The sequence below is a fragment of the Acomys minous genome (assembly GCF_964271855.1).
Source record: "Acomys minous genome assembly, chromosome: 20".
NCBI lineage: Eukaryota > Metazoa > Chordata > Mammalia > Rodentia > Muridae > Acomys > Acomys minous.
In genome coordinates this window covers 13648974-13668214 of record NC_140502.1, presented here as the reverse complement: position 1 = coordinate 13668214, position 19241 = coordinate 13648974, and the positions used below count along the sequence as shown (strand labels likewise).

At 38.0% G+C, this 19241-nt stretch overlaps 2 protein-coding genes across 2 annotated transcripts; both read right to left on the bottom strand.

Annotated features, from left to right (window-relative positions):
- Window positions 1-111: 111 nt before the first annotated feature.
- Window positions 112-1035, bottom strand: LOC311591083 (vomeronasal type-1 receptor 4-like; the record flags this gene model as incomplete). The annotated part of the gene is made up of 1 exon (XM_084770452.1): window positions 112-1035. The coding sequence occupies one exon, from the start codon at window positions 1033-1035 to the stop codon at window positions 112-114; it is 924 nt and encodes a 307-aa protein (XP_084626578.1).
- A 17032-nt stretch (window positions 1036-18067) lies between these two features.
- Window positions 18068-18997, bottom strand: LOC311591082 (vomeronasal type-1 receptor 4-like; the record flags this gene model as incomplete). Its single annotated transcript, XM_084770451.1, has 1 exon — window positions 18068-18997. The coding sequence occupies exon 1, from the start codon at window positions 18983-18985 to the stop codon at window positions 18068-18070; it is 918 nt and encodes a 305-aa protein (XP_084626577.1). The 5' UTR covers window positions 18986-18997.
- Window positions 18998-19241: the final 244 nt, after the last annotated feature.

The window sequence follows — 19241 nt, the reverse complement described above, 5'->3', positions numbered from 1 at the left end:
AAAAATTCTTAGAGCTTTCTAATTTCGGTTTTGTATTGTACAACACATGAATCAATACGATAATAGTCTAGAATAAAAGATGACTAGGGATCATTTCACACTTGAAGAAAGCTATAATATTTTGACACAACAGGGTGAAAACAGGCGGGAACTAGACTTTATATTGGCGATGAGAATAAAGGGACTAAATATGCAAAAACATCTTTCTACAAATGTAAATACGCTTAGACCCCATAGCATTGGATATTTACAATATACCCTAAAGACCACCACAATGGAATTAAACGAATAAGAGATGACAAATATACACAGCAAGATGAGGATAGTTAGTGTGACTCTGTCCTCAGTTGAGAACGTCTGAAAACGCCGAGCACGGTGGATAAGCTTGACTTGTCTCTTATGTCTGAGGAGGATGCTCACCATGGAGACACTTGAGCAAAGCATGAGACCCAGGCAAAGTCCATCATAGAAGCACAGCAGGAACATATACAATGCAGTTGAAAAATCTCCTGATGCAAACCATGAGCAGTATCCATAATTCACACTGCTGGTCGCATTTTTCATGTAACTGGGGCCTGACACTCTGACTGGTATCAAGATATTTAGCAAGAGATGCCCAAGCCAGCTGAGTGAACACGAGGGACCTATGTACTTGGTGGCTCTGTGTTTCAGCTTCCTCCACCTGGAGTTGCTGGAGCTGATTGTGAGTGCTTGGAAGCAACTCAGTAGGCACATGGCATAAAGGGACATCCCCCTTGTTATTCGGGGGATGTACATTATCAGTTTACATCCAATGTCATCCAGGAATACTTTAAATCCACAATCTGACATTGCCCGTGGAATGCCTCTTAACACGATTGACAAGCAGTGGGCAAAAGTCATGTGTCCTATGATCTGGTCCTTTGGCATTAATTGCTTCCCAGAGAATATCAAAAGGATGTAAGAATAGAGTATTGAGGAATTTCCAAGCATTCCCACAGTAATCTGTGAGAATAGAAAAATTCCCATTGCAAAGTTTTTAGAAGACATTTTCATTCCTATTTTTAAAAGGAAATAAATTTATTATGGTCTAGGGGTTCAGAAAATTCATTGTAAGTGCATACTACTTAATGCAATTAGATAAAATAAAACATTCAACGATTTATTGTGTTTATGTGGCTGTTACACAGGAAAAAAGAAGTATATGAAATGATTTTTTAAAGAAATTATATATTGTCTATTATTTTAATTGAATGCCACAAATTGGATGTGTGGTGGTAGACATCATTTATTTTAGGTCTCAAGAGACAGAGAAAGACTGACTTATGAAATTCTGGATAACCTGGTCTATTAAAGCAGTACATGAGTGTTAGGGTTACACCCAGACAAACTAGTTTAAGAAACCAAAGGATTGATGAGTGTGTGTGTGTGTGTGTGTGTGTGTGTGTGTGTGTGTGTGTGTGTGTATTACTAACCCCAATGATTTTAGGCCAATTTCAAAAGAATATATTTTCAAAACATGCCATTATTTCTGAGATTTGCATGAAACTGATTTCAAAGAAACAACAGAAAATATTTGAAAATCATATTTACAACAAGTGATGGAAAACTAATCTGATTTTTAAATTAATTGTCTGTTTGTGAGGTTGCATGTGAGTTTGAATGCCATCAGAGGCCAGTGGCTTGGATTCTCATAAATCTAAATTTCTAGATGCTTGTGTGCCACAAATCGAAGCTAGGAACTGAACACATAGAGAAAAAGCAATATGCACTCTTAACCATTGACTCATCTCTCTACCCTAAAGAGAATATTTAAATCTGAATTTGGAAAAAATAAAACATTAAATAAATTAAAATGGGTTTATGAATAAGTTTCAAAAAACCCTCCCTGTTTAGTAATGTCCAAAATTTGAGCAAAATTAGGCTCAACATCACCAATAACTAAAGGAATACAATGAAGCGATGCAAATCAGAGTTGCAATTACAGATCATCTCATATGTATAAACAGGTATTAATCAAAACAAATTAAGAAAATAAAGTCAGGATTTAAAGCTGCTGAAAACATAGGAAAAAATACCGTAGTGCATACTCTATAGGAACATAAAACGTAGAAACTATAGAAATTTGTGTTGTGGTTTTTTTTTTATTAATAAAGTTGAAAAATAATTACCAAATTCCCATTGTAGTTTTACTGAATCTCTCACATGTTGGGTCATCACCTCCTATTAATCACAATAGTAAATGCTGTAAAAGGACCTGGGGGCATGGGAGGATACAAAGCCACATCGGGAATGGCCGGTGTTGAGTAAGAAGGATAAATGCAGAGCCAGGCACTCCATCCCAATGCCCTGCCTAGTCTCAGCAGTTCTCAGGAAAAGTATCAGGAAGACACAATCACTACTTGACCTGAGTGGTTGGTGAGATTTGGTGGTCGGACCTTCTCACCCCGAATGACTTTATTTAGAACAGATATCCACATGCAGAATGGATTACGTCTATATTCCCTTGGTGTGCACATAAAATGATATTGAATTACTCTAATGCTGAAATGCTGAAACTCTTAGTGGAAAATGTTAGAAACACAAGACGTGTCGCTAGGGGCAACACACTAACATGAAAGGCACCAAGAATTAGTGAGTGGGAGTGTATGACATCAAAAGCTTTCTGCCCACTAAAGGAAACTACCAGCCAAGTGGGGATATCACATTAAAATAGGGGAGAAAATTATTAATGTCTTATTTTCACTCAGGGGATTATAAACTACAATATATAGAGGGAAATGAAGATTAAACAGTGTCTTCACCAACTTCTTAGTCAACACATACATGATGAAAGAAATGGACAAAAGAATTTTTAAAAAATTCAAGACAAAAATGGTTTGTAAAAGTGTTCATCCCGTTTACATATCAAGGAAATGCAAATTACAAATACTCCTAGACTCCACTTCACCACTTAAAATGGTAAACATGATGAGAACAGCCACAACAAGTGCTGGCGATGATGTGGAAAAAAGAACCCTTGCTCTATAATGGTAGGAGGTGAAGTGCTACAGTCATTGAAAAAAGAAATACAAAGATTCCTCAATAAAACAAAAATAGGATTACAGTATAACACAGCTGTATACTGTATAATTTGGATACATAGACTCAAAGGGACCTATGTCCTACCACAGAGATGCTGCCCGTCCATGATAAATAATGCATAATTCACTATAGCAAAGAGATGATATTCATCAGCAGAGAACAGAAGCATGGTGTATTGTTAATTTGTAGAAGAAAATGAAATAGTAAAAATTTCCAAAACTATATGGACATACAAATATTTTAGCAAGATACCATAGACTAAGGGGAAAAAATCATACTTTTTTTTTTCTCAAAAAGAAACTTGAATGGCAATGTCTATAAATATCTAAGTGTTGAGAGCAGCTGATGATGGGCTATGAAATCAGAAGGGATATAAAAAGATTAGAAAACATGTTGAAGAGTCAAGGTGAGGAGAATAGGACAAATTTGGCCTTAAAGTCAAAGGACTATGAAGGATTATAGAGGAGTGAGTGTGTGTCACAGATATGGAACAAAGAATGTAAGAGAAAGATGAAAACTAAATTTGTTTGACAACGTCATAATAGAATATAACATGTGTGTGCTACTTAAACTTTTTTAAACATACCAAATTTTTTTTAAAAAATTATGATATCATAATAAATTTTGCTCTTGAATTATAGTTAATGAAAATTTAACAACTTACAAAAATATAACAATTGTCATTGACATTATATCTGATTTCTTTTCTGTAAGAATTTTACTATACTCGAAGGCCTGGGGATTGAACTCAGAATCTCAGGTTTCAAAGATGATCACTCTGACATGGGTGCTTTGATCCTGGACTTTTTATATGGATTTTATTTCAGTATTACACGTTGTAGACAAATGATATTTGTAATTCTTACTTTTGGTGATACAGTGGCTGTGTTGTCGTTTTGTGCATTGAAATGGGTCTTGTATGAGTCCCTGGAGATTTCTTTAAAGAATATAACATAAACGTACATTGCTCTTTTCTTGATTGGATCTATTTGAATTTGTAATAATTTTCTCCTAAAATCAATGCAACTGTTAAGAACTTTTATTTATACTTTATTAATTTGTTGATATTACAAATACATTTCTGATAGAAGTCCTCATGGTGTAGATGTCCTATGCATATAATAATAGGAGGAATTTCTATTTGACCCACCAATTCCACTTCTTAGTATGAGGGAAAAAAAGAATCAAAATCAGGGGGTTGAAGAGGTGCCACATTAGTCACTTAGACAATAGAACCTTTCAAAAAACCTTACAGATAAAATACTTCCGTACATCCACTCCCCTCCAAAACAATTTGAATACCAACCAACCAACAAACAAGCAAACAAACAACATAATAACAAATTTGTGCACGCAACAATGATATAGTATTTACCCTTTAAAAAATAACGTGGCCCACTTAGAATGTAGAGGTCTGCAGGAGACCCTTTGTTAAGTGCTGTGACCAGTCACATTGCTGTATGACTCTCTCTAGCTGGTGTAACTACAATGATCAGCTCCACGTACACAGAAACGACGGTGACGAGGGCCAGCAAGACCGCTTAGCAAGTAAAGGTACCTCCTGTCTAGTCCAATTCCCGAGGCTCATTCCAGGATCCACATCATGGAAGGAGAGACTCATATCCCAAAATGTAGTTTCTACCCTCCAGACACATGTGATTTCCTGGGTACGCCTGCCCTCAATATCAATAAATGAATCATGTAATGCAAATAAAAACAATAGAATGACGATACGCACAGCTTGAGGTAGTATATTATTATTATTTCAAGGACACAGAGTGTAGGCGTGCTCTGTGGAAAAGGTTCAGAATATTAGTATTATTGTTCTTTTTTTTTTACATGACTGAACTATATGCCCACCGTGGTTAACACAATGAAAGTTTGCAGTTGAGAATCACTCTAATCTTACATGTAAAGGTTTTTTAAATACATGAGAAGTTCTGGTTACATTGTACGGTACAGGGCTATGATGATCGCAGTCAACTAAGCTCAAAACTGATATGTTCTCATCAGGTACTGATATCAACTTAAGAATCCCAGTGAGGAGTTTGCATTTTTTTCCTAGAAGGAAGTGTAAAAACCATTTGAATGGTGTATAATATGGTAGAGCTTGGTTTTCGTTTTAGCTTGGGTATCACTTATTAGCAGCAACCCCTGACGCCAGGCAGACACATGAGAGCTTCTGAAACTCTAAACACTGACTACCACCATAGGAATAGAGAAAGCCAAACATACCTGTATCTACATTGCGGAAGATGACAGGCTTTGCATAAAAAGAACATTTTTGTGTATGTTCTTGCAGATAACATGTGTGCTGGAACCACATAACGAACAATTTTAAGTATATGCAGTGAAATATAGTAATAAGCAAGAAAACGTCTGCCGTATTTCTGAAGTACCAAGAAATAAAACTTACTTCTAAAATGCATTTAATCTTTATTTCTATTCATTCAATTTAACTTTTAACCTTGGCACGCCCATAGTGTTTATTTTTCCTAATGGGAAAATCAGTCTGTAATTCCATCACTGATAAATAAGTTTAACTTTCTAAGTATCAGTATTGTCTTCAACCCCTTGTTTGAATCCAAATCCTTAGACACAAAATCAGTAGCATATTACTGAAGTACGTAAGTTGATGAGTAGAGTAAACAAAAGGAACAAAAACACTTGAAGCTATTGAGGACAAGATGGGGCCGCATCTCATGGCTTGTTTAGCTGTTGCAAGGCCATGGGCGTGGTCTCCAGTTTCATCAGTAAAGGAAAAATGAAGAATCAAAAAACAAAAAACAAAAACAAAAACAAAAAACTAGCAAGATACATGCAAAAGGAGAAAGAGAGAGGATGAGGAAAATGGAGATGGAGACAAAGAGGAAACACAGACGCAGAGTCTAAGCAAAGGAAGGAAAGAAGAAAATCAGGAGTTATTTCTGATAAGACAGATTAAACAGCAGCTGATGTGAGGAGCAGGGTTCACACAGCGTATGAAGGGATGAAGAGAATGTACATGGTTATGAGTTGAAAATACCCCAATTTCATCCAAAAGCCCATGCAAGTCCCCACTTCCTAAACAATATCTGAGTCTCTCATCCCTATTCTATCTATGCCTTAAGTTCTTTTTAGATTTCTTTCTTTCCTTCCTTCTTTCTTTCTTTCTTTCTTTCTTTCTTTCTTTCCTTCTTTCTTTCCTAGACACTTGCATCCTATCATCTTCCTGTTCTTTCTTGCTTGCTTTCATTAATGTTGAAAGACATTCTTTTTTTTTTTTTTTTTTTTTGGTTTTTCGAGACAGGGTTTCTCTGTGTAGCCTTGGCCATCCTGGACTCACTTTGTAGACCAGGCTGGCCTCGAACTCACAGTGATCCACCTGCCTCTGCCTCCCGAGTGCTGGGATTAAAGGCGTGCGCCACCACGCCCGGCGAAAGACATTCTTAATATATGCTTTATGTACAGTTAAGAGAAACACTTGGGAAGAAAGTAACACGAATCCGAGAGCACAAGTGAGGCTTCTTGAAAATGTGCTGTCTAATGGTTTTAGCCCTTACTGCTGCTATGCTCTCATAACTCACCTCAGTGCTGAATGACAACATTGTGGTGGCTGAGGCCATAAGAAGTGAGTTGCTGCTGAAACGGTTGTGAAACGTTCTCCCTCACTTAAAGGTTCATGATCTCCTTGTATTCTTTCCCAGAAGGCTGGTAATTTTAAGCTCAGCTGTACATCCATGGTGATGGCATCTCCATAAGGATATAAAGTTACATTTAAACACCTTGGTCCTGAGTTCCTGTCAGAACCAAAATAAAAAACACCATAAAAGATGGCATATTACTTAAACAACACCAAGGAAGCAATTAAGAATCAGGAGGGAGGGCACGGCAGAGAGTCAGGCAGAAGAAACAGATTATTTGCAATTAAGTACGAAAAAGTTGCCTGGCCTTGCCCCTAGAGCATCTTTCCCTATCACACAGCATCCTAGAGAGTTTCAGCATCTCAAAACTGTTTGTTTCCAATGAATCTCAGGACAAATGTCTAACGTAGGTGTATATTAACATGTCAGAGAGAAGATGCTATCTTTCTGATACTCACACCATTGCAAGGACCACTTACTTACAGAGTCCTGGCTCATTTTAGCACTATCCAAGCCATCTCCTTTTGCTTCTCCTTCTCATTCTCCTCCTCCTCCTCCTCCTCCTTCTTCTCCTCTTCTTTCTCCTCCTCCTCTCTTCCTTCTCCTCCTCCTGCTCCCGCTCCTCCTCCTCCTCCTCCCCCTCTTTCTTATTCTTTTTAGGGTTCTCATTCTCTTGGTTTTTCTCATAGAACTTTGTCCTCCTCACTCCCTTGGCACTTTCTCCTCCATCTTCCCTTCTTTTCTTGATCTTCCTCTATTTTTCCCCTCATGCTTTGCTTTAGTGTGCCAGCCATGTGACCGCCCTACGTTCTCTCTGTGCTCTCGACTTTTCCACAGGCCTCTGGCTGTTCTCTCCTTCATATCTACGGCAGAAACCTTCTCCTCAAGAATATGTTGGTGTGAGCCGGGCGTGGTGGCGCACGCCTTTAATCCCAGCACTCGGGAGGCAGAGGAGGGCGGATCACTGTGAGTTCGAGGCCAGCCTGGTCGACAAAGTGAGTCCAGGACAGCCAAGGCTACAGAGAGACCCTGTCTCGAAAAACCAAAAAAAAAAAAAAAAAAAAAAGAATATGTTGGTGTGGTCAAGTCCTTATTTTCATTAAAAAAATTTCCAATTATAAAGGTGTATGGGAGAATGGAGATGTCATAATTTTGTGTACATCACAACCTCCAGGTCAAGATTTTAATTCATCTGTGTTGTATGTGTCCTCTTTGTTAACTTTCATGTTGTAGAGTAGTGCATTTTATGCATATAAAATAGCGTATACATTACTAGTTATAAAGTTGGGTACTTCCTCATAGTGAGAGCTATCATGAAGTTCTGCTTTAATTTAATCTAGATACACAAGAAACGCATTTCAAAAGAACAACCCTTATTTTGCACCTCTTTATACTAGCATTTGTCTTTCTAAATATAATTACAGAAGATTTTAAAATGTTTATAACTTTAACAATTCTTCTAGTACCGAAGTATTGTTTTCTGATCTTTCTTGGTTTAATCTTGTTGTTGGTAGATTCTCAAATTTTCTAAAATGTATGTTTTGAAAATTAATAAAACTCTATTTTCATATATCTGTTTCTAAAACCTGAAGTAATTGAAATTTTTTGTTTTTCGTTTTTGTTCATCAAAAATAAATAAATAAATAAATAAATAAATAAATAAATAAATGTTCCTCAAAATAACTACCCTGGGTTTGGAGAATGAGATCTGGAGACAAGAACAATTTTTCTCCTGTAGAGGATCCAGATGAGTTCTCAGAACCTACCTGGTTAGCAGTCATCCCAAGTGATCCTAAGTTCTATTTGGATGTCCATGGACACTAGTAAACCATATGGTGTACATACATAAATATAGACACAATATTTATTCACTTAAAAGCACATACTAAAAAATAATAACAAATTCCTCAGTGGACCATTTCCTCCTTTTGATTTTCACCAGAAATTGCATTCATTATCCTGACAAGTTTGAGGTGCTTAAATCACAGAAATTTCTTCTTCCTGTGTATCTATCATGCAGAACAAAAATGACTGTGCCTGAACCACTATTGTGCTAATGACTAAAGAAATCCTCCTTTAAGAGAGAGAGAAACCTTCTGGTGGGTTTTTATGCAGAATCTAAAAAATAATAAAACTGTACATACAATTCCCTCTTACTGACACACAACTTATGCACATTGAAAAATGTCCTTTAGAGAGATGTGATTATTTAATTAGGTAAAATCTCTTAAGAATTGTGTGAATGTCTGGTTTTTTTTGCTTTGGATTGGATGCTTAGGGTCTTATAATGAACATAAGTGGTGAAATAAATACAACAGAAAAAGATATAACATCCCTACAAACAGTAATGATCAAAGAGAAGCTCTCGCTACATAAGGCACTGTGTTTGCACAGGATATAGAGATTAGGGACACTTCACCCAGCAGAAAGTAGCATCAACATTAATGAGTTACCTCCGTGTAAGTGTAACCAGACTTCATATAGCCATGCCTCTGTGCCTATATAAACTCTGTAAAAATTCTCAATAAACGGGGTTTGATCAGAATGCAGACTTGCCCCCTTCTTCGTGTCTTGTGTTCTGTCTCTATACAGGAAAATTCTCCTCCTGAGTGTGTTAGTCGAACCCCGGCGGGAGAGTTTATATAGGCACAGAGGCATGGGTGTTTGCGTAAGCAAGGGTTGCTATGGATACCTAATTCTGGAATGCTCCAGCAGGTAGGTGTCTACCTTTACAGCTGCTATGATTGCAGAAGAGAGAAATTCCAGGAAAGTCGTGAAGGATCTGGTTAGTCAGGAAAAAGCTCCCGGAACTGCTGCTCGCAGGCTGCTGGCCCTTAATCTGATTTTATCAGTAGTCTCACCGGAAAAGGATTAGCTCGGGGGTCTGGAATGACCAGCCCCTACAATAAACCACAACAGGTGTCTAACTGCCGACCTACTACACGGTCAGCTGGTTTCTGGTGAATGGCAGACTTCTGGAGAAATAGGAACCTAGGTTCTGACAAGATGGCTGAACATTGGCCGTGTAGCCCTTCCCCTACAGGAGACTCTCAATGATTGCTTCTATTTCTGTAAGGGAAATGGGATTATTTAGCTTGTTTATCTGTTCTTCACTCAACTTTGGCAAGTGGAATTGATCAAGAAAATTGTCCATTTCCCTTAGATTTTCACATTTTTTGTGGCATATATGCCTTCAAAGTAGGATCTTATGATTCTTTGTATTTCTTCAGTGTCTGTTGTTATGCCTCCCTTTTCATTTCTGATTTTGTTGATTTGGATACTGTCTCTCTGCCTTTTAGTTGGTTTGGCTAATGGTTTGTCTATCTTGTTGATTTTTTCAAAGAAACAGCTCTTGGTTTTGTTGATTCTTTGGACTGTTTTCTTAGTTTCTAATTTATTAATTTCAGCCCTGAGTTTGATTATTTCCAGACGTCTACTCCTCTTGGGTGTTTCTGCTTCCTTTTTTTTCCCCTAGGGCTTCCAGCTGTGTCGTTAAGTTGCTTATGTGGGATGTTTCCAATTTCTTTTTAAAGGCACTTAGTGCTATGAATTTTCCTCTCAGCACTGCTTTCAATGTATCCCACAAATTTGGGTATGTTGTTCTTTCATTTTCATTGAATTTCAAGAAGTCCTTAATTTCTTTCTTTATTTCTTCCCTGACCCAGGTGTCATTAAGCAGAGAGTTGTTTGTTTCTACGTATGTGTAGGCTTTTTATTTCTGTTGAATTGCAGCCTAAGACCATGGTGATCTGATAGGTTACAAGGTATTATTTCAATCCTCTTGTATCTGTTGAGGCTTGCTTTGTGACCTACAATGTGATCAATTTTAGAGAAGGTTCCAAGGAGTGCAGAGAAGAAGGTATATTCCTTCTTGTTTGGGTGAAAAGTTCTATAGATATCTGTTAGATCCATTTGATTCATGGCATTAGTTAATAATGTTATTTCTCAGCTTAGTTTCTCTTTCAATGACCTATCCTTCAGTGAGAGTGGGGTGTTGAAGTCTTCCACTATTATTGTTTGGGGATCGATGTGTGGTTTAAGCTTCATTAACAGAGCTTTTGCAAATGTGGGTGCCCTTGTATCGGGAGCATAGATGTCCAGAGGCTGTTAAAGTGGAAAGAAAGAAATTTCTTAAAGAAATAATAAATACAGAGTCAAAGAGGCCTTTAAAGAGGAAGATGTTTTTCTGGCTGTCATTGTGGCAATGCCCAGCATGCACTGTGCCTGGGTATTGGGAGGTTAAATGCAGTGTCTGTGGAAAGAGGATGTGTGAGCATTGCTGACTGCAAAAATATAAACTTCTGTGTTTCCCAGGTAAATGCTGGGTCTATTCAGCTTCCAGAGGAGGGCTCCCCTGACTCTACCACCCTTCTTGGTGAGGATTCCAAGGCCATGCAGCATATGGACACTTAATTTTTGACAAAGAAGCCAAAACTAAAACATGAAAAAATGGTTCTGGTCTAACTGGAGATATGCATGTATAAGAATACAAATAGGCCCATATTTATCACCTTGCACAAAACTCAGGTGCATGTGGTTCAAGAATCTCAACATAAAACCAAATACACTAAATAGATTTAGTGTAGAAGAGAAAATGGAGAATAGCCTTAAATTCACTGACACAGGAGACAACTTTCTGAACAGACCATCAACAACCTATGTACTAAGATCAACAATTAATAAATGGAACCTTAGAAAACTGAAAAGCTTCTGTAAGGCAAAGGAAAACTGTCAATACGACAAAATAGCAGCCAATATAATGGAAAAAGATCTTCACCAACCCTACATCTGACAGATGCATAGTATCCAAAATACAAAAAGGACTCAATAATTTAGACACCAACAAACTAAATAACCCAATTAAAATGGGGTACAGCAATAAACAGTGAATCCTCAACAGAGGAATCATGAATGCCCAAGAACCACTAAATAAATGTTCAACCTTCTTAGTCATCATGAAAATGCAAACAAAATGATACTGAGATTATATTTTATACCCCTCAGAATGGCTATGATAAAAAACTCCAGCAAGAGTACATGTTGGCAAGGTTGTGGAGACAGGGGAACATCCACCCTTTGTTGGTGCAAGTGCGAACTTGTGCAACCACATTGTAAATCAATGACTCTTTCTCAGAACATTGAGACTAGTTCTACCTAAAGACTCAACTATACCACTCCTGGGTATGTACCCCAAAGATGGTCCATCGTGCCACAAGGACACTTGGTCACAGATTTATTCATAACAGCAGAAACTGGAAACAATCTAGATGTCCCTCAACTGAAAAATGGATAAAGAAACAGTGGTAATATGCCCACTGAAACAAGGACATCTTGAAATTTGCAGGAAAATGGTGTGACTAGGAAATATCATATTGAATGTCCCAAATCCCAAAAGACATGCATGATATATACCCACTTTATAAGTGGATATTAGATATGAAGACCAGGATAACCATGCTACAATACACAGATTCAAAGGTCATAAGATACAAGGAAAGCCCAAATGAGGATGCTTGAATTTCACTCAGAATAGAGAGTAAAATAGGCTTTGGAGGTTGATGGAGAGAGGGAGCTTGGTAGGAGGTTGGATGGGAAGGTGAGCAAATGCGGGATTAGGAGTAAGGAGAGTGCATAAGAGATGTCTGGGTGACAGAATAGAAATCTTAGGTGAGGCCATTTCTGGGAGTTGCCAGATACCTAGCTTAGGGACGGTGCCAAGACGCCTATGGTGGTCATCACAGCTATGCAATCTAGTGCAATGGAAACTCCTTGTAAATTACAAGAGTAATCCTAGCAAAGATCCATAGTAAATGAGGACAGAAGGCTTGAACCAGGCATCTTTTGTAACCAGGCAAGGCCTCAGTTAGAGAGATTTGGATCTCTAACTATGCAAGAAAAAAAAAAAAAAACCAAACACTTCAACTTCAAGTTTGTTCTGCCTGAAGAGAATGCTGGTACTGGAACCTAGTTTTTACTCTTTAAATTTAATGTGCATTAATTTAGTCTTTGAATCATTTATACATGTATATAAAACTTTATGGTCACACACATACCCCCACATGGTTTCCCATCTGCCCCTCACCTTCTCCTCATGACTACCACGTCTTTTTATTTTAGTATTGTTACTTTGTGACCAAGTGAGCTTAAAGAGGACAGACTCTGAAAACATGACTATGAGGCTATGTGCTGGAACAAGAGTAATTCATTAACAATGATGTCATGTAGTCCCTTTTGCAGTTTCCATAACCTATAAATATCTCAACTGGGAGGGGCCACCATGTCTCACCTATCCCTGACCATGTTTTGGTGGGCACCTTCTCATTAAATGGGTCTCAAACTGGACCACTCTATACTGACAGGTTCAGTGTTGCACAGGCAACCGCAGCTGCTCTGTGTTCAAGAAGCAACAGCCGCGTTTTGTGCATCTTCTACAATAAGAAGATTCATTTGTTGTCTTAATATTAGCCATTCTAATTGGTGTAAGATAAAACCCCAGTGTGGAATAATGTGCAATTCCCTGGTGGATAACAATGATGAACACTGTTAAAATTATTTGTCAGCCATTTGTTTCTCCTGAGAACTCTGTGCCCTTCCATAATCCACTGCTTAAAATTGTATTTATTTGTTTATTTATTTACTTATTTACACAATTGTTACATATGTATATAGGGCCTACATTAAACACATGCATGCTCTCCATTTCCTGTTCAGTCTCTGTAGGCCCTTATGAGTTCACGTTGATTTGTTCTATACATTTTCTTGTGGTGTCCTTGACACTTCTGACTCCTAAAATCCTTCTTTTCTGATTCCTCAAGCTTACCCAAGCCCAACCTAATATCTGGTTTTTGTCTCTGTATGCATTTTCAACAGATGCTAGGTGAATCCTCTCTGATGACAGTTACGCTTGGCTCCTATCTGCAAGTACAACAAAATATCGTTAGCAATGTTTTGGTGGGCACCTTCTCATTGCGTGGGTCTCAAACTGGACCAGCCATTGGTTTGACATATCTTCGATTTTTGCTTCTTCTTTGCTCTTGCACATCTTGTAAACAGGACAAATTGTAGTTGGAATGTTCTGTGGCTGAGTTGGTGTTCCAATCCCTCCACTGAAAATCTGGCCTGATTATAGGAGGTGGCCTGTTCAGGCTTCATAGACCCCAGCTCTGCATGTTAATGCAAGCTTGATGCATCCCTGGAAGAAAAATACTCAGAGAAGTGTAATGTCATGTTTCCTGAGATCATATAATGATAAGATTTTTGAGATGACTAAACTATATCATGACAATAAATCTTTGAGGGTTTACATATACACATATATCTTTATATGTATGTACACATGTGCATATATGCATACATCCTTGTTAGTTCTGTTGTATTATTATGTCAATTATGGTATGTATGAATTTATCTCCCCATGATTCATGGTCTTTTGAAGTTGGAAAACATGTTATTTTAAACTTAAAGTATAGACTTTTATTATAGGATTGATTATTATAGTTAAAAATCATGTGTATGGGTGTCAAGTAGACAATACGAACTGATTGTCACACTTCATTGTTGAAATGATTATGAATGTGTTTCAGAGAGGTTCAGCTGAAGCGAGAAGACCATCTTTGGGCCTGGATGATACAATTCCATAAGCAGATGTAGAGTCTCCTAAAAGCTCCCCACAGACGTACACACGCGCACGCACGAACTGAGCATAATCATCTCTCTACTTTCTTAGTAGGAACTCAAAATTAACATGGACCTGTTACTCTTCTCATCACGAATCCATCTTCCCCCGCTGCTTCTACCTTACCTTGCTAACTTCAGAATGTAGAGGGAAAGAAATCATTCCTTCCTGGGATTGACTTTGTCAGATATGTTGTCACAGCAACAACAAATAGAAATAATACATCTCTCAAATGGTTTCCTATATTTCCCAAGTTTCTGCTTTCTTATTCTTAGGATATAGGACTTCTGGGGTGTGTGTGTGTGTGTGTGTGTGTATTGTATTGTATGTGTATGTGTGTTTGTCTGTTTGTGTGTGTGTGTTAAATGTGTGTGTGTGTGTTGTATGTGTGTGTGTGTGTGTGTGTGTGTGTGTGTGTGTGTGTGTGTGTGTATTTTCCAGGTAAAGAATTTATTCAGTTGCATATTTTGAAAAATGCTTCCACTAAATTTGTCGCATTTGTAGCAGTATTTCAGTATCCGTGTGCAGCAAAACGTGAGAAGACTTAGCAGTTCTTCTAATAGTTGAATTTTTAAAAAATACCGTGATGTGAGATCACTCCAAGCTTATAAATTGTAAATGTTAAAAAAAACATCTTCTACATTCTTCTCATGTTTTCTTACTAAATATTTCTCTTTTGTGCATATGGGCAGCCCAGTGGCGGAATGCCTGGGTGACAAACGCAGTGCCCTAGGATCCTTATACCCTCCACTGTTCACAGAAGATATCACATAAAACTGCCTATACATTCCCTACCAGAAAAAAGCATTACAGCACATACCTCTGTGCAATCTTCAAGCTCAAGAGTGTTTACATCTGTGCAGCAACATTATCTCATCAACTAGCATCTTTTACATTTTCCCAGTGAGGACAATGCTCCATTTGTGTCACAAGAGAAATAAAGCATTCCTGTGAATAATATAAGCCATTATTAAGTGTGGCATTTAGCAATCTTCATTCTCAGCTGGGCGTGGCAGCGCACACCTTTAATCCCAGCACTTGGGAGGCAGAAGCAGGTGGATCGCTGTGAGTTCGAGGCCAGACTGGTCTACAAAGTGAGTCCAGGACAGCCAAGGTTACACAGAGAGACCCTGTCTCAAAAAACCAAACCAAAACAAAACAAAACAAAAAACAAAAAACAAAACCAAAAAACAAAACCAACCAAACAAACAACAACAAAAACAAAACAAAACAAAAAAGCAATCTTCATTCTCTAAAGTATACTTACATCCAAATTGTATTTTGTGAAGATAAGATTCTATAATTATGTAAAGCAAACTATTTACCAGAAGAAACAACAAAATGAGAAAACATATCCTCAGTTACATTACAGCTTAATGACCAAGTGATAATTTATGTACTATTCCCTGCCCCCCCCCAAAGTCTACAGATAATGCATTAGACTAAGGCTAAGTATTACATAAGAGAAGACTTTAAAATGCTCAGATTAATAAGACGAAAATGTGGAAAATTGTTGTATGTTGTGAAATTGGAAAACAAAAAATAAAGCTAATGATGGGATATTTGAATGAAACAAACTTAAAAGCATAGCTACACCCCATCTAAATAGATTTGAGCATGATATTCATGATTTGGTGGTGTCACATTTATTTTTTATTTTTTTATTTTTTTATAGTTTTTTTCCTTTATTAATTTATTCTTGTTACATCTCAATGGTTATCCCATCCCTTGTATCCTCCCATTCTTTCCTCCCTCCTCTTTTCCCCTTATTCCCCTCCCCTATGACTGTTCCTGAGGGGGATTATCTCCCCCTGTATATGCTCATAGGGTATCAAGTCTCTTCTTGGTAGCCTGCTGTCCTTCCTCTGAGTGCCATCAGGTCTCCCCCTCCAGGGGACATGGTCAAAGGTGAGGCATCAGAGTATGTGAGAAAGTCATATCCCACTCTCCACTCTACTGTGGAGAGTGTTCTGTCCATTGTCTAGATCTGGGTAGGGGTTTAAGGTTTACCGCCTATATTGTCCTTGGCTGGTGCCTTAGTTTGAGCAGGACCCCTGGGCCCAAATCTGCCTATCATAATGAAAACGCTATCTGAGTGCATTTTAAGAAGGATGCTAAAGTCTGAATATAAAGTTCTTTCCACCAAGCTCCATTTGTTAACTTTTTTCCCACAACATAGAAAATACAGAGTTTTTAAACAATCAATGGGAAGCATTTGGGCTGTATATACTCTAGGGAACCCCAGACTATAAATAACCACATTTTTTGCAGGAAAAAAATGCCGATAAAAAGTCACAATGAATAAAGTATATTAGCAATGTAACTCATTAGGAAAAAGCAGGAGGCCATACCTTCATTTTTTGAGAAAAATGAATAGATTCAAAGAGTGTAATGGTTAAATTATACAGTTAAAGTATTTTTTTTATGAACTTGCTAGAAAATGGATGACACATCACATGGCCTGTAGGAGCTAGAGTCATGAAGAAAGTCATGTAAGTAAAATGAACCCAAAGACACCACAGGGACGTGGTGACAGTTTTAATTTCTTTCTGTCTTCATTGTACACAGTGAGGGACTGCATTGTGATACCTTCATACATGTGCAGTATGACCTTGTTTCATATTAATCCCCCATTATCTTATTCTGATGCCTCTTTCCTGCTCCACAGATTGTTTCCTCTTCTCAATAGTTCATATTTTACATTGGTTCCTTTTTCTTCATTGATTTGACACGGAAAAAATGTTATGCTGGCCTTTGTGAAGCTCACTGATTTTCTTAAGGTTCCATTTTCCATCCATATTTCTACATTTTCTTTACGGTTGGAGAAGGGTAGTGCCTAGCTGTGAGAAGTGAGCTTGGAGATGGAGACTGGCTCGGTGTTTAAAACCATGGGATGATCTTGCAGAGGAATTGATTCAGTTCCCAGCAACCACAATGAATGGCTCACTGCCGCGTGTCATCCCAGTTCCACAGGATCCGCCACACTGCTCTTGCCATCGTGAGAAGCAGCCATGAATTCTGTGCATGTACATACGCTTAGGCACACACATATACAAAATTTAAAATTTTAAATATTATAAAAAAAACACTCAGAGGTGAAGAGACTGCGTGGTGCTTAGGACCGTGGACTGCTCTACCAGAGCTCTCAAGTTTTGTTTCCCTCAGTGGTGGCTCAAACCTATATGTAACTCCAGTGCTGAGGATTAGGATGTCCTGTTCTAAGCTCTGCAGATGCTGCGTCCATGTGGTACAACAGGTACATACAAGAAAATTACTCATTCATATAAAATAAAAATGATGTTTTGCACATGCACAGAACATACACATACACACACACACACACACACACACACACACACACACACGTGCGCGCGCGCGCACGGGCGCACGTGCGCATGTTCTGGAGCCATCACAAAACGTTTAGTCTTGTGTATTTTCTCTTACTTACCTGTATTTTACCTAATTTCACATAACGATTTGTAAGTGTGTTAATCAGATATTTGAATATTTGATAATTTTTCTATAGGAAGCTTTGTAAAAAAATGTTATGATAACAGGTAATTGAGTACTAATCACTACATAAAACAAAGCCTGATATTTTCTAACTGCAGTCGTAGCATTGTACAACAAATAAAATAGATAAAATAGAATACCAATACATAAGAAGAGACAGATGACCCAGGGCTCATATTATACTGAGAGAAAGCTATCTTCTATGAAAGAAGGGGAAAAAGTAAAGACTAAAACTAGACTTCATTTTGCTGATGAGAACAAAGGGACAAAATATGGGAAAGCATATTTCTAGAAATGTAAATAAACTAACTCGCCATAGCATTGGATATTTGGAGTAGGTAGTAAAGATGACCATAATGGAAGAGAATGAATAAGACATGACAAACGTGCACACCAGGACGAGGACAGTTTGTGTCGCTCTGTCTGCGGGTGACACTTTTAGAGCGTGCTGAGCACTGTGGATATACTTGACCTGTCTCTTATGTCTGTAGAGGACGGTCACCATGGAGACACTTGAGCAAAGCATGAGACCCAGACACATCCCATCAGAGAAACAGAGTAAGAACATGTATGCTGCCGTTGCTAAATTACCCGATGTAGACCATGAACAGTACTCATAGCTCATCCTGTCGGTGACATTTTCCTTGTAACGGGGGCCTGACACTCTTGCTAGAGTCATGATGTTTAGAAGCAGGTTCACAAGCCAGCCGAGGGAGCAGGAGGGACCGATGTACTTGGTGGCTCCATGTTTAAGGTTCATCCACCTGGAATTCCTGGGGCTGATTGTGATTGCTTGGAAGCAGCTCAGTAGGCACATGGCATACAGGGACATCCCCCTTGTTATTCGGAAAATATACACGACCAGTTTACACCCGATATCATCTAGGAAATCTTTAAATCCATAATCTGACAATGTCTGTGGAATGCCTCTTGCGATGAGAGACAGGCAGTTGGCAAAAGTCAAATGTTTCATAATCAGATCTTTGGGCATTAGGTGCTTTCCAGTGGATATCAGGACAACATAATGAAACAGTACTGAGGAATTGCCGAGCATTCCAACTGTAATCTGGGACAAGAAAAAAGTTCCCATTGCAATATTTTCAAAAGCCATTTTCCTTCCTATTGAAAATATAAAATATATATATATTATGGTTATGAAACCCTTGAAACACATTATCACTTTGCATTATTTCACGGTGTTAGCTAAAATAATATATTTAACACTTTCTAGAGTTTATAGAGGTCCCCCCCCCATTCAAAAAGACTGTCTAAAGATTTGTTCTTTATTAAATTAAATATTCGTTACCACTTAAATGGAAAGTTTTGGATATGTTTACTGAAAAGTAACATGCTCACAGGACAAGGTT